Genomic DNA, 16,064 nt, shown 5'->3' with positions numbered 1-16,064 from the left:
CTTAAAGATGTGCTACATACTTCACACATACACAGGAGTGAACTAGCAGTGAAGGAGATGAGGTGGGTGAGGAACAGGCATGCTTCTGGACAACAGCAAAGGAAGGACCTAGGAAGATAATGAAGGCCACATCTTCGCTGAAGACATCGAAGATAGCCACACCAGATTGTTAATGAAAGAGGAAAAGCCTGCCATCTATTCAGTTAACCTGAAAATAAAAGCTGAATAATGTCACAGATACAATGAAATGAGACCGGATACTTGAAACAAAACAGTAGAAAAGGCCATGCGAAAGCAGACATCAGTCGGAGACATGGAGCAGTGGTAACCCAAGAAAGCGTGGGCTTTCATTATGAGGGATCACAGAATCCACCGTGTTACATGGCAAATGGAATAATCTTTTTTTTTTTTTTTTTTTTTTTTTTTTTTTTTTTTAAAGATTTTATTGTTATTGGAAAGTTGGATATACAGAGAGGAGGAGAGACAGAGAGGAAGATCTTCCATCCGATGTTTCACTCCCCAAGTGAGCCGCAACGGGCCGGTGCGCGCCAATCCGATGCCGGGACCAGGAACCTCTTCCAGGTCTCCCATGCAGGTGCAGTGTCCCAATGCATTGGGCCGTCCTCAACTGCTTTCCCAGGCCACAAGCAGGGAGCTGGATGGGAAGTGGAGCTGCCGGGATTAGAACCGGCGCCCATATGGGATCCCGGGGCTTTCAAGGCGAGGACTTTAGCTGCTAGGCCACGCCGCCGGGCCCAAATGGAATAATCTTGAACCTCTGATCATCGACTCAGTATTATTCTGCAAAACTATAGCAGAAAGCATCAGCATAAGTACTAAAATCTTTTACACATTTTCTTGTACCATACCAAGGAGAAAATAAGTGTCCTTTGATTATCACCTTGAAAACACTTAAAAGAAGCTGGAAACATTTCTCATTAATTTCAAAAACAAATCTATTTCAATTTTCACACATAGCTTATTCTGCCTTTCAAAACCCACTACAAAGTACAACTGTAATTACCACCGATTTAAATACAGCAGTTCTTCAGGAAATGTAGATGATTTTACCAATATAACATGTGTACTTACCCATCCCATATCTTTTGACTTTATAAATCCTTAATATAAATATCAAAAGCAAGTAAACTTTTTGTGTATTTCTCATATTTTCCATTTGCCTCCACATTTGATTGTTACTAGTACAACCTGACAGGGTTAATTCAGTGCTTATTAATTTACAAATATTGATAGGAGTTACTCATGACCAATTTTTTTTTAAGATTTATTTATTTTTATTACAAAGTCAGATATACAGAGAGGAGAGAGACAGAGAGGAAGATCTTCTGTCCGATGATTCACTCCCCAAGTGAGCCGCAACGGCCGGTGCTGCACCTATCCGATGCCGGGAACCAGGAACCACTTCCAGGTCTCCCAGGTGGGTGCAGGGTCCCAAAGTCTTGGGCCGTCCTCGACTGCTTTCCCAGGCCACAGGCAGAGAGCTGGATGAGAAGTGGAGCTGCCGGGATTAGAACCAGCGCCCATATGGGATCCTGGTGCGTTCAAGGCGAGAACTTTAGCCACTAGGTCACTGTGCCGGGCCCACTCATGACCAATTTTAAAAATAACATTCAAAATCCCTAGGCAAAAATCCTTGTTCTCATGGATTTTTTTTTTTTAGATTTGTGTTTTTTATTTGATTTTTTAAAAATTATTTTTTAAATAATCTTAGTTGATTAGGGTACAAAGGGTCAAGGACTTCAGGGTGAAAGAGGGTAATACCATGGTTTATACACTAATATTATCATTTTCCCCTGTATCTGGGAGTAACAAAGGGAAAAGCCCCACCCAGCCTCCCACCCATCCCAGATCCCCAACGGGAGGCGCGCTCTGAGGGTCCTGCTCAAACAGTTTTGATAGTTCATCAGTTCTGGATTGCTGCCAATCTCTCAGTTCCAATCGCAATGAACCCTATTCAGAGTCCACTGGCTGACAGTCTCTTCATGCTTGGGGTTCTAAGATCAGCAGTTCAGTTGGAGGGATCTCCAAAGAAACTTCATCTGAGATGATCCCAGACCTGATTCTTGCGTGAGTTTGCTAGTACAGAGTCCAACACCATCCGTCACATCAATCAGCTTATGCACATGCTGGTAGTTGCGATTGCTGGGTCCGTTCTGTTTCCCGCCCTGTCTTCCTCGTGGACCAACGGGTGTTGTAGTTCAGCTCGATCCTACCCACTTCACACTCGGTCCTCACGCAAACCAGTTGGAGTTGCAGCCTAGTTGGGGCGACTCCCCATAACCCCCACCAGTTCTGCCCCCTACCCTGGTTCCCATGATTGCCAGTATGTACTGCAGGCGTGTCCAGTCTGTCCCACATCCCATTTAGCTCTCGCACATGTCAATGGGCATTGAAGCCTAGTTCAACCCAACCAACCTACTATCTAACCCACACACCTACTGGCAGGTGCCTTTCTCTCTAGCCATCCCTGCCCCTGTCCTGGTTTTCGTGCTGACCAGTGAGAGTGGTAATCCTGAGGGAGGTGCCCACTATTTCCCTTCTAGGCCACACTCACTCCCAGATTATGCACTCTCCAGGTGGTTCTGGCATTTGACTTGACAGAATTAGCTCCCAGTGCCAGCCTCTGCCAGCTAATGCTGCGGCTAAGCCCAACCAACCCTCACTCACTCTAATTTTTGCTTGCACCAGTCGGAACAGTCAGCCCACTATAGCCCTTCCCTTATCTAGTTCACATGAGGCCCACAGGTGTTACAGCCCTGCCTAGTCTGATCTGCCCCCATCCCAACTCACGCTTTCCAATGGAAGTAGTTGTCCAGCAGGGAAGCCCACATTCCCCTGCCGGCTTTGCCTCCTCCCCCTGTTTATCACATGTGCTATTTGGGCGCTGCAGCCACATTTGGTACGGCTTACCTCACCTTGGCATTCCGTAATGTGCACAGACTGGTATGTGTCGCAACTGAACCTGGCTCAACCTGCACTCTGTTCTGGTGCTCGGACTAACCAGCAGGTGATGTGAACAGGTTCAGCCTGGTCTGCGCCCAACGCATGCCATATGTATGCCAGTGGGATAATTTCCATTGCCTGTTCTGGGCTGTTTGCTATTGTGCTTCTTGCGCTTACCTGCAGGGACTGTGTCCTGCCAGAGAAGTTGTCCAGGCTCCTCCACCAGAAACTCTCCCAGTGCCAGATTTTGCACATAACAGTGGGTCCATGAGCCAGCCCTACTCAGTTCACCTCCTGTCCTAGCAGAAACAGTGGCTTTTCCTGACTGGTCTTCAACCCAATCTGGTTCTTGCTGTTGGATGTTTCAACCCAGCCATGGCTCATCCATACCCCCAAACAGCTCACACATGGTTCAGTAAGGGCTGAGACCTAGCCTAGTCTGTCGCACATCTCCCCTGGTCCTCCAGAGCACCAGATGGTGTTGGAGTCTGGCCCGGCTTGGTGCTTCCAGTCCCAGTCCACACTTGTGCCAAGTGAGATTACAACTGTATCCTGATCAGAACGCAGCCCCAATTCCAGCCCATTCACTCCTTGGTGGGAAACTCAACCCAGTTAGGGTGTCCCCTTAGCTCCCCAACCGGGCCTATTCCCAGCTTTAGATCATGTGCAGGCCAGTGGTTGCTCTGATTCAACTTGGCAGAGCCCCTCACTTGTCCTGGCCCTTTAGATGCTGTGGCTTAGCGTCCCTGTCTCCCGCAGATCAGTAGGTGCAAGGACCTACTTGGCATGACCTGTGCTCCAACCTGATTTCTGTTGTTTCTTGCAAGCTAAGGTTTGTTCAACCCTGCCCATTCTGCACCCTTCCAGTGGCAGCCCAGCCCACCCCACATCCTGTTTTAGGATGCACATTCAGGTCTGCTGCCTTGACCTGCCCTGACTGTTGTGGGTTCCTTTACCCGTGAGTGATGGCAGGTAGAATGGTCACACCTAGCTTAGTCCATCGCAACCCCAGCTTGCTAGCTAACCAGGGGGACTTGTATCTCCACAAGGTTGGACCCACACAACCCCACAGAGTCTACCCCCAGACCAAGTTCTCTTGTGTGCTGGATAGTGTCTTGACCCTGCCAAATGTGACCACTCCACCACCCAGCCGGGTAATGGTACACAACACTACCAGAGAGGCCTCCATCCATAGCTTTGGTGTGGGCTGGTGTGTGGCGATCAGTGATGTTCTACGCTAACAGCCCATCTCTGGGTTCCTAATTGGGCTGGTGAATCTGTTTAACCCAAATTGTCTTCTGGATGCTTTCCTTCAAGCCATCAGGTCTCAGTCCCCACGCATGCCTGAAACTTTCATGACCCTGTCACTGGGAATCACCCAAAATTCACTTCTCACCTACACTAAAACTAGCCTTAGTCATGGGTGATCCCAGGCAGCAGCTAGCTATCTTTAAAACCCCAGAGTTCGCCGCCGGGTGGCCAGCAGGCGAAGCCTGGCACCACTTGGTACACTGGCCACCCAAGGCCGAGGACTCAGTCACTGCCTTTCAGCAGTGTCTTTGGAGTGAGTCCCCAGCATTGGGTCCCGCCCTGCAGGGGCACCCCCCACAGCCACCACACTGCAGGGAGCTGCCCCAACGCCCGCCGTAGTTTTTTATTTGAAAGGTAGAGTTACAGAAGGAGAGGGACAGGAAGAGAGAGAATGTCTTCCACCCACTAGTTCACTCCTCAAATGGCCACAATGGCAGGAGCCTGGAACTTTGTTTGGTCTCCTGTGTGCGTGACAGGGGCCCCAGGACTTCAGCCATCTGCCGCTGCTTTCCCAGGTGTGTTTGCAGGGAGCAGAATGAGAAGTCAAATGCATGTGGTATGTCAGTGTCACAGGAGTTGCTTAACCTGCATGCTACCCAAGTTTATATATCTTCCAATGTGGGAGGACTACGTATAACCAAGTGGAAAAGATATATAGGATGTCAGAGTATATTCATTGCTACAGAGGACCAAGTATAAGCACTGAATAGAGAAGGCTGGGGCGGGGGGCAGCAGGAAAGAAAGCCTCAGTATGCTGAAATAAAGTGTTATGAAAGCAAAATAGAAGGTGCCCCCATGGGAACTGATACACACATTCAAAGGGAAAATACAGCCGTTGAACTTTCTAGTATTTATGAATTTATAAGTAACCTCCACTGCCGCAGCCTTGAGTTTTCATTGAAAGACCTTGGAGTTACACAGAGGGAAAGCGTTCTAATTTTGATTTGTATAATGAAAGAATATTCCATGTTAAAAGCACCAAGTTTCAGATTCTTACGCAAGGACAGGAACTAATCTTATTGGTAATAGTGAAAGGAGTGAGATGGCTTGGATTATAGTCTCTTCAAAGCAATCCTGAGCGCTGACATTACAAGGCAAGTTTAGCAGATAAATAAGTAAAACCTCAACACAACCACCATTGCCAGCAGGGCGGTAGGAGTGTAACGCTGTAGCAAAAAGAGGCACTCATGAGGCAAGTGCATTCACAGGCTGCTGGCTCCCAGCAGGCTCCAGCATCAGACAACGTCTGTTCTCTAACGCCTGGTTGACAAGTGGCAAAAGCACAAGACGGGCATTTCTAGAGCTGAACATCCACTTCATTTTACCTAAATCAGTGAGGATTCAGCATTTCATGACTTTTTTTTTTTAAAAAAAAAAGATGTATTTATTTATTTTGTACTGCAAAGTCAGATGTACAGAGAAGAAGACAGACAAGATCTTCTGTCAGCTGATTCACTCCCCCAAATGGCCACAACGGCTGGAGCTCAGCCGATCTGAAGTCAGGAGCCAGGAGCCTCGTCTGGGTCTCTCACGCGGGTGACCCAAGACTTTGGGTCATCCTTGACTGCTTTCCCAGGCCACAAGCAGGAAGCTGGATGGGAAGCGGGACTGCCTGGAAAAGAACCAGCGCCCATATGGGATCCTGGTGTGTGCGAGGCAAAGACTTTAGTGGCCAGGCTACCACACTCGGTCCTGCATTTTTTTTTTAATCTTTAGTTATTTTTATTGGAAAGTCAGATATACAGACAGGAGAAGAGACAGAGAGGAAGATCTTCCTTCCAATGATTCACTCCCCCAGTGGCCACAATGGCCGGAGCAGAACTGATCAGAAGTCATGAACATGGAACCTCTTCCAGGTCTCCCACGTGGGTGCAGGATTCCAAGGCACTGGGCCATCCTCGACTGCTTTCCCAGACCATAGTCAGGGTGCTGGATGAGAAGTGGGGCCGCTGGGATTAGAACCAACACCCATATGGCGTGTGCAAGACAAGGACTTTAGCCACTAGGCTACTGTACTGGGCCCCACATTGCTTTTTTTTTAAGAGCCTGTGCACATTGCACAAAATTCATAGTAATTACTTGGGACATCTATCATCTACCCACTTTTACATAAAAGCTTATATACAAGTAACTACTGTAAATAACCGTGAGCATTCCAAAGCCTGTGGAATTTTGTCCTTCAAATGATAACAGCATCTTGCTTTCAATGCCTTGCAGGAAGTTAGATAATCATATCATTTGATATATTTAGATTTTATTAGTAATCCTGCCATATATTTTTTAAAAGTCCAAAATTCCCATGGCACACCATTTGTAATAGAATGCTCTTAAACATATGCTAAGTAATTCTTTATAAAGGTAAGCAAAGCCCAATAGCCCAGTGGCTAAATCCTCACCTTGCATGTGCCAGTGTCCCAAATGGTCTCCACTTCATGTCCTGGCTGCTTCACTTCCCATCCAATCCCCTGCTTGTGGCCTGGGAAAGCAGTCGAGGATGGCCCAAAGTGTTGGAACGCTGCACCCATGTGGGAGACCGGGAAGAAGCTCCTGGCTTCTAGCTTCAGATTGACTCAGCCCTGTCCATTGTGGCCACTTGGGAAGTAAACCAGCAGATGGAAGATCTTTCTCTCTATCTCTCCTCTCTGTATATCTGCTTTTCCAATAAAAAATAATAAGTAAATCTTAAATAAATGTAAGCAAACTCCAGTCCTGTCAAATAATCACTTGTTTTGTATATTGTTATATAGAAAAAAGAGAAAATAACAGTTAACATTTTAAACAGACAATTCAACCACTTTTCCTATTATTCTAAAGCAAACTTGTTTAAGAATGAACCGTGTGTGTGGGCTTGGCGGCGTGGCCTGGTGGCTAAGGTCCTTGCCTTGATCCCATATGGCTGCTGGTTCTAATCCCGGCAGCTCCACTTCCTCTCTATCTCTCCTCCTCTCAGTATATCTGACTTTGTAATAAAAATAAAGTAAATCTTTAAAAAAAAAAAAAAAAAAAGAATGAACCGTGTGCATGAAGCATGTGGGGAGCTGGGTAGAAGAGTGGGTGGTGGGATAGTATTCAGTGATTAAAAAGGAAAGAAATCATGTCAGGTGAATCTTAATAACTGTATGGAAGTGAAATAAGCTCATCAGAGAAGGATGAAAACCACATAATTCTACTTGTATGAAGCAGCAGCTTTGAAATAGTCAGTCTGGTACTTGCAAAAGGAGAAAGGTTGTTTTCAGGGTCAGGGCAGAGGAGAAAAAGGAGTTACTGCTCACGGATATGGGCTTTTAGAGTTCCTCATGTAAAACGAGGAATTTCTGGAGATCTCCCGCACAACATTACTATACTATATACTTAAAGATTAAAACAATGTATATGCTGCCATGTATGTTTGTACCCATTTTTTTTTTTAAATCTGAGAGGCAGAGACTAAGAACAATAGAAAGAGAGAACTTTGCATCCACTGGTACACAACTCAAATGCCACAGCAGCCCACTGCAGGCTGGCCTAAGCCCGGAGCCAAGACATTCCAGGCTTCCCCATGTAGAATGATGCAAATTTCTGTCAACAGCTCATTTTGGCTCACAATTTCCTCCTCACCACTGAACCCTAATAAGTATATTCCCAGTGACTGAGACATGGATTATTCTTACATTGCTAAAGCAAATGTAGACACAACTACCAACCCAGCTCTTACTGGTTTATTTGAGGATCGTTGTTGCACAAGTGTTTGTTATTTTGGAAAAAAATGTGTTGAAAATTATGAGATACCTGTGCCATTTTTTCATAAAATCTATACTAACTCAATCAAGTCCTTGGCTGCCAGCAACAAAAATGAAGACCTTAATCAAAAACAAAAGTTCTGGGCCTGACATGGTGACATAGTAGGCAAAGGCACTATAGAGAGCCCTGGCATAGGCTTTCTTCTCTCCACGCCATTCACCTTGTGTGATTTCTAACTAGGATAAACTGACTAGTAACTGTAGGCTTGGACCTTCTGCTCAATTTATTATAAAATCTCCACCAAGGGGATTTTTGGTAAGCATCCATATCCAACACAAGTATCCACACACTCAAAACTCATCAACATTCCTGCTCCTCAAACTCCCTTGCATCAGTCCTCCAAGCACACCAAACTCAAAACTGTTCAAGTTTCCTCCAAAACTCAAAGGTATCCACCAATTATTGTTTTTTTCTTCTTAGGAGGAGGGACATACGATATCCAGAGATGTTTCATCAACCTGTCTGGTTAAGGGGCTCCCTTTTCCCAAGAAGCTTCACAAAGATTTCTAGCTATGGTATTTTCATGGACTACATCTTTAGGATACATGTGTTTCTGAAAATATATCTGAAGTAATCCAGCATTGCTACTTCTTTTAATTCTTTATTCTACTTTTAATATTATTTATATAGTTGAGAGGAATGCATGCCCATGTGGGCCTCTGATTAGGGTGGGAGGGTCAAGATATGAAGGAAAGTGGGTATGACAAATGTTTCAGTTCCCAGTTCCCTTTTTTTTTTCTTTTTCTTTTTCCTCCTGTGTCTGCTGGGGTGGAATGGGAAGGCACTGATACTTTTAATAGAAACTCAGTGACCTTGATGTGAGAACCAAAGACTGCATTACTACTACTAGATCTAATCTGGGGCAGCTTTTTTTTTTTTTTGGAGATTTCATTTATTTTTATTTGAAATGAAGATTTATATACAGGGAAGGCAAGACAGAAAAAAAGATCGCCCATCCACCAATTTCTCTTCAAATGGCCCCCACAGCTGGAGTTGAACCTGTGTGAAACCAGGAACCTGAAGCCTCTTCCAGGTCACCCATATGGGTGCAGAGACCCAAGGACTTGGACCATCCTCCTTAAGCCTTCCCAGACACACTACCAGGGAGTTGGATGGGAAATGGAGCAGCTAAGACTCCAACCAGCACCTTGTATGGGATGTCTACACTGCAGAGGCTTAACCTACCATGCCATGCCATTGGCCCTACTTTCTTTTTTTCCCCACTGCTAATACATCTTTCCCTCAGAATTCTATATTCTCTGCCATTTTTGCCCATTTCCTCCAGTGGCTGTGTACCTGGCTCTGACCAAACCAGCCACTCATTCATTCTCTAAGATGTATTGTACGCCCATTATACGTCATCACTTAAAATGGATATTAAGCAGTGGGTCATTTGTGCATAGCTCAGGCATACTTGTCACAACTAGCAAGCCTGAGGCCTAGATAGGAAAGGGATGCTATACAAGAGTACTGACCTTGAACTTTGAACTGAACCTTGATCCTGCCTACCTGAGAAACAGACTTGCCCAAACAGAGCCACTGTTTTTGCCTTCCATGGTGGTGAAATGTTCTTCCAGTTTGCTTTTGTGAAGAGAGAAAAGCTGAATGGAAATTTTCTTTATTACCACATTAGAACCCTACGTTTGAAGAAAGGTGGAGACGCATTTCTTTTGATACCAGCAGTTTTCCTTGACAGTGTTCTTGGCCACTTGGGATTGGTTATAATTAATTCATAGTGACACCATTCTGCTTGGCTGAGTGATTTTCCCCAAAAACCTTCAGCCATGTTCTGGACTGATCCAGAAATAGAGGTTTTCCCAGATGAATATGACAAAGAGCAAGGGCTTGGAAATTGAAGTATTTCCAAGAGAGTAATTACATTGCTGTCGTTTAGAAATTAAGATATAGAGGAAGATAGTGATACATAGGTATCAATAAATAGAATGTGATCAAGTTGGCCAATGCCTTATAAACTTGAAAAACTAAAGAATTGTAACATTAAAAATATGCTGAAAGGCTGTGAAATTTTGATGAAAATACAGACTGCAAATTTGTAGTTTTGTCAACAGTGAATGTTCCTGATGGTGAAAAGAAAGTTAACAGGACAGGAAGAATGGATGGAGAGGGAATTTCACTGGACATCAGGAATTTAAGAAACCCAGAAGTATCATTGGACAGTTTATCCAAGTGAAATTTGAGCAGAATAAGAGTTCAGATTGAAAGAAAAACAAAGGAAAAATGCTAAAATCTATCGTATGGACGGTGACCAGGCAGTTGGCTGGTAAGAGCAGATGATAGAGCCAGTTGGCCTGAATCGGAGTGGAGCCGGGAACTTTTTTTTTTTTTTTTTTTTTTTTTTATGGTAGAGGTTGGGAGAAAATAATTATCTGGAAGGATCACTGGGGAAGTGGAAGACACTTGTGCCACCCCTCCAGAAGGGGCGACAGGAGCATGCTGCAGGGGAGGCCGTGTTCTCAGGGAGCAGCTGGTCACAATTAAGGTATGAGTGGAGGAGGCTGCACCTTTGGAAATGGAGCAAGATTTGCTGCTAGTGTAGCCTCCAGGGTGTCAGAACTGGCAGATTTCATTCCAAATCAAAACCACATCTTCCACTGGGGAGGGATAAGAGGCTGCCCAAGAGCTATGATCCACCTCTGTGTTCTCCATCATTCACCTGCTTTATCACATCTGATTTCCTCTGTAAATGGCTGCGACAGCCAAGTCTGGGCCAAGCTGAATCAGAGGTGTTTCTAAGGGGTGCTGTTTCCCCATTATCATTCTTGCTAGAGGATAGTCTCAGAGCACTTGATTCCTCTGTAACACACGTGAAACTGGATTGGAACTCGTTTATTTATTCTGTCTCTCTTCTATTCTTTCTTTCTCTTCATCCCAGCCTCTTACTTTCTCCCCCTATCTTTAAGCGATCCATTCATTGAGACTTCCAAAGCGCAAAAGGAAATAGAATGAGAATAGCATACAACAGAATATAGTTATAAAAAATTGTTACTCCATAGAGGAAAGCAAACTTATGAAACTTATCTTCAGTTAAATTTTTAAAAAGGAGTTGTTATTCACTATCAACTCGAATTTCTTTCTTTAAAAGATTTATTTATTTAGCATTTTTTTAAGAAGAGACAGAGAGAAAGATCTTTCAACCATTGGTTCCATCTGGATTGGCCAGAGCTGAGTCAATCCAAAGCCAGGATCCAGGAGCTTCTTCCGGGTCTCTCACGTGATACAGGGTTCCAGGTATCATGGCGAAGCTGAATTCAAGAGGTAAAAACTCCATACTGGTCGTCTACAGGGGTATCAGATTAGGCAGTCATCTGCTGCCTTCCTAAGTGCCTTAGCAAGAAGCTGGATTACAAGCAGACTAGCTGAGACTTGAACCAGCCCCCTCCAATATGGGCTACTGGCATCTCAAGCAGTAGTTTAGCCGGGTGTACCCCAACACCAGCACCAACTATCAAGCCCTCTCGAGGGTCTTTTAGGACCTATCTTCAGATCCTTTTAATACCTTCAAGAGCTTCTAGAAAGGTAAATGCCCCAATGTAAGGGAAGCAAGTCCAGAGAAAGATAGATGCTCCCTCACTACCTCTGTTAAGAACTGCATTTCAAGTTTTAGTTTGCCATCTGAAGGCCTGCCTCTATGTTCAAATGATGGGTATCAGGGGTGGCGATTGTTTTAGGGAAAACCTATCCCAGACAACTACTCCTAGATCTGAAGCCAAGTATTTCAGAATTCTAATCTACCATTCAAAAGTGCTTAGTCACAGCTGCTGGCATCTCAGAGCTCTGGTTTGAACCTCAGCTACAATCCAGGTTCTTGCTAATGCGTCTTGCAAGGCAGCAGAGGGTAGTCCAAGCATTTGGGACCCTACCACCCATGTGGGAGACCTGGATGGAGTCCTGAGCTCCTGGCTTTAACCTGACACAGCCCCAGTTATTGCATCCATTTTGAGAGTGAACCAACAGGTGGAAGATCTCTTTCTTTCTCTCTCTCTCTTTCTGTGTGTGTCTGTGTCATTCTGTCTTTCATATAAACAAGTAAATCTTTTTTAAATTGTTCAAGATAAACCTACCATTCAGACCCACAAATACAAAGTGGAGATCCAGTTATTTATGCAGAAAATAATAGATATCTTATTCGACTTGAAATATTTCATATTTCTTTATAATAATAGGCATTGTTTTACAGAGTATATTGCAAGTGCTTTGTTGTAATTTTATTCTGATAAAGGATTTGCGAACTATATTCCAAAGGTGTTATGACAATTAAATATAAGGTGCTGGTTAAGAGGGCAGACATTTGGGCCTGGTGCAATAGCGCAGTGGTTAAAGTCCTCGCCTTGAACACTCTGGGATCCCATTTGGGTGCCAGTTCTAATCCCTGCAGTCCCGCTTCCCATCCAGCTCCCTGCCTGTGGCCTGGGAAAGCAGTTGAGGATGGCCCAAAGCTTTGGGACCCTGCACCCGCGTGGGAGATCTGGAAGAAGCCTGGCTCCTGGCTTCTGGCTTCGGATTGGCTCAGCTCTAGCCGTTGTGGCCACTTGAGTAATCAGTGGACAGATCTTCCTCTCCTCCTCTCTGTATATCCACCTTTCTAATAAAAATAAATAAATCTTTAAAAAAAAAAAAAGAGGGCAGACATTTAAAATGCGAAGTAGCCCACATTCTCATACTGGAATACCCAATTCCAGCTCCTGTCTACTAAGGCAGAGCTGGGGAGGTAGCTATGTTGGCTCATGTAATTGGACTCCTGCCACACATGTGGGAGATCCAAATTGAGTTCCTAACTCCAGGTTTCAACCTCAGCCCAGCCCCAGATGCTGTGGGCGTATGGGGAATGAGCCAGCAGATGATGCTTTCTCCCCCCCACCATTCTCAATTAAATACATTTAATAAATAAATAAGTAAATAAATGAAGATGGTAGGAGAGTGTTCTTAAAACTTTATGTATAATAATGCAATCCTTAGGAAAAAAATTTAGAGTCATTTCAGTATGCTAGGAATTTTAAGGAAAAGCAGGAAAGCAGGAAAACAGAATGAAAGGGAAGTTAAAATAATGTCTTCATACTCTGACAATGAGGGTGATTATAGTATTAGATGCCCAGACTCAGCACTGAGGACAATGAAGGTAGGTGGAAGTTGAAGAATACAGCTTGCAGGCAACCCACTGGCCCTTCACGGAGACCTTCGTGCCCAACACAAGTAGTCAAATGAGTTTACTGAAGAGTCATTGGTGACTTAGAAGTTGAGATGCATGAGATTGTTGGCTCACACGACATTTAGCACTTTCCCTCTGTTAAGACAATTGACCTAGTATAATAAATATCTAATGGCATCTATTATCTGCCAGGCACGATGATTGCTAGATATTTAGATGAAGCATATTTGACCCTAAAGCAGCTTTGAATGGAATGGGAGACATACCAGCAAATCCAATCTACACATTACAAAGATTGATGTGATCTCAGTGGTAATTCCATGAAATTACTAGAAGAGTGTTACTAGAGATATCAACAGCAGGAAAACATTCTCAGAAAGTATGCTTTTGACCTGACTATTGAAGGAGAAAAGGGAGTTTGATGGAGAGAAAAGGGGTAGAAGACATTGTATGCCAAATGACATACACAACAGTAAGAAACAAGACAGTATGTCCTTGGTACTTGGCTTTATGACTCAGCCAAGAAACAGGTGACACAGTGAAGTAACTGGAAGTTAACGACACATAAAGGAATGATAGTAACAGTGGAAAACCTTTAACTACCAGGCTGGAAAAGGTAAGGAAAAGAAAATGGTATTATCAGACTGTGTGACAGTGGAACCTATTGAGAGGGACTATCCAACAGGAACCTTGAGTATGAGCAAGGAGAGACAACCACTCGCTGCTGAGCAGAGACTGATAATGGGAGACATTCTCCGACTTCTCTTTCCTCTGGTGTCTAGCTAGCACCTCCCATGGACGGAATCCATTACAAATCAGAGGACAAGGGAATTTGGGAATGCTTTTTGAAAAGGCTGTCTACCTGAGACCTATAGAAGAGCAGAGATTAGATCTGGAGGGGTGAATAGAGAATTGTTAGCTCACCTTAGATTCCTATCCCATGTCAAAACCATCTTCTGTTTCCTGAGTTATTCAGGATGGCACCTCGAACTAACACCCTAACAAGTCTGTTTAGGCAGCTGTAACACACTCTGGACATGTGTGTTGTGTGTGCCAACATACATAGCTTGTGGTAAGGGCCTTTTCTGCATCGCAGAGAGCCTTCCCCTTAGGGTAGGTGAGAAGAGAACTGGAGGACTTTCTGGGGTCCCTTTGAGAAGGGCACTGGTGAGGGCTCCACTCTCACGACCTGAACTGTATCCCCTAACCCCACCTCCTAATATCTTCACAGTAGGAATTAGGATTTCAGTAAACAATCTGAAACACGGTTAGTCCCTAGTACTGCCCTTGCTGCTGAATTAAATGACAGAAAAGAACTCTTCAGATGTGTTTTGCTGTGCAGCCTCTGCCCTTCGCCCAGTCTTTCTGTATGCCTATTTTTAACCACCATGATGTAATAATTATTTGATCAGATATTTCAAAAAACAGCAAGTCATCATAAGACAGTGCAAGATGACATACCATGCAAGTGCTTATTTGATTATCTAAAAATAACAATTGCTTTAATATTCTATCCATGTAAGAAACTGGCTTGCATATTTGTCTCAGAATATTTTTGTTCACTTAATACACTTCATAGCTGATGTATAACTTCTAGATAAGTCACATTAAGGTATGTTCAAGTGTCATTATGGTGCTATAGTATCTAAAGTAAGGGAAAATAAATAGCTGTCCTACAACCATTTCTCTCTATTTTTCAGATCAATAACTCGATCTTACTACCGCAACTCAGTTGGTGGATTTTTAGTATTTGACATTACTAACCGTCGATCTTTTGAACACGTGAAAGATTGGCTGGAAGAAGCAAAAATGTATGTGCAGCCATTTCGGATTGTGTTTCTGCTAGTGGGACATAAATGTGATCTAGCTTCACAACGTCAGGTTACAAGGGAAGAAGCTGAAAAACTGTCAGCAGACTGTGGTATGAAGTACATAGAAACCTCAGCCAAAGATGCTACGAATGTTGAAGAATCCTTCACCATCCTGACAAGAGATATCTATGAGCTTATCAAAAAGGGCGACATTTGTATTCAGGATGGCTGGGAAGGGGTTAAAAGTGGTTTTGTTCCGAATACTGTGCATTCTTCTGAGGAAGCAGTGAAACCCAGGAAGGAGTGTTTCTGCTGACTTCTGAATGCCAAAGACCAACAGGAGCAGGGGGGATTTCATTCCAGAGTAAATACCGACACGCAGCAGAGCCAGGCAATGAACGCGTGACAAAAAGTTATCAGCCTACACTAACACCAAGGTTTTGATTCAGAGCCCTATGTTTACTTGTCACACCATCAGGATACTGGATGTTTTGGTAAATTATCAGGTCTAACAGACAATTTCTTTTTCCCTCAACTTGGAGTACCTACAGAATTACCTCCATTCTCACTTTGTTAGTGTTTAACTGACCTTGGTGTTCAGATATGTCAACGTTTCTCATTTTCCTTGACAATTCAAAATGGATCATTTTGTGTATGTATAATCTGATCGAGAAGACTTTATCAAGAATTACATTATCCTAGTATTGAATAATAAAAAGCATTTAAAAGTACACTGTTCACTTGCAAAGTAAACCATTCAGAAGTATCAGCTAGGACCCAAATAACAATTCTATGTTTTAAGTACCAGATTTTTTTACCATTTTCCATCCAAAATATTTATCCTCTCTTAATTTTGCTTGACCATAAGAAAAACAAGTTTTGTACTCATTTTTGTTTCCTAATTCATTGTACCTGCAGCTTTATGCTTTATAAGATATCTAAGGATCCAAACTATTTTAAGCAAATATTTGTAAAAATAAAAACAAAGGACCACGCATCAGCAGATGTTTTGATGTCATAATATGCTGCCT

At 43.7% G+C, this 16,064-nt stretch overlaps 1 protein-coding gene across 1 annotated transcript in view; it reads left to right on the top strand.

Annotated features, from left to right (window-relative positions):
* The window catches only part of RAB39A (RAB39A, member RAS oncogene family), a 28,966-nt gene extending 12,902 nt beyond the window's left edge, over positions 1–16,064 (top strand). The window contains exon 2 of the mRNA XM_004585034.2: positions 14,923–16,064. Coding sequence (XP_004585091.1) covers positions 14,923–15,349 — 427 coding nt within the window. The 3' untranslated portion in view covers positions 15,350–16,064. The remainder of the gene's footprint in view (positions 1–14,922) is intronic.

The sequence above is a fragment of the Ochotona princeps genome, chromosome 4 (assembly GCF_030435755.1).
Source record: "Ochotona princeps isolate mOchPri1 chromosome 4, mOchPri1.hap1, whole genome shotgun sequence".
In the NCBI taxonomy this organism is placed as follows: Eukaryota; Metazoa; Chordata; class Mammalia; order Lagomorpha; family Ochotonidae; genus Ochotona; species Ochotona princeps.
Note: the sequence above shows the minus strand (reverse complement) of the source record. Positions and strands in the feature narration are given on the sequence as shown.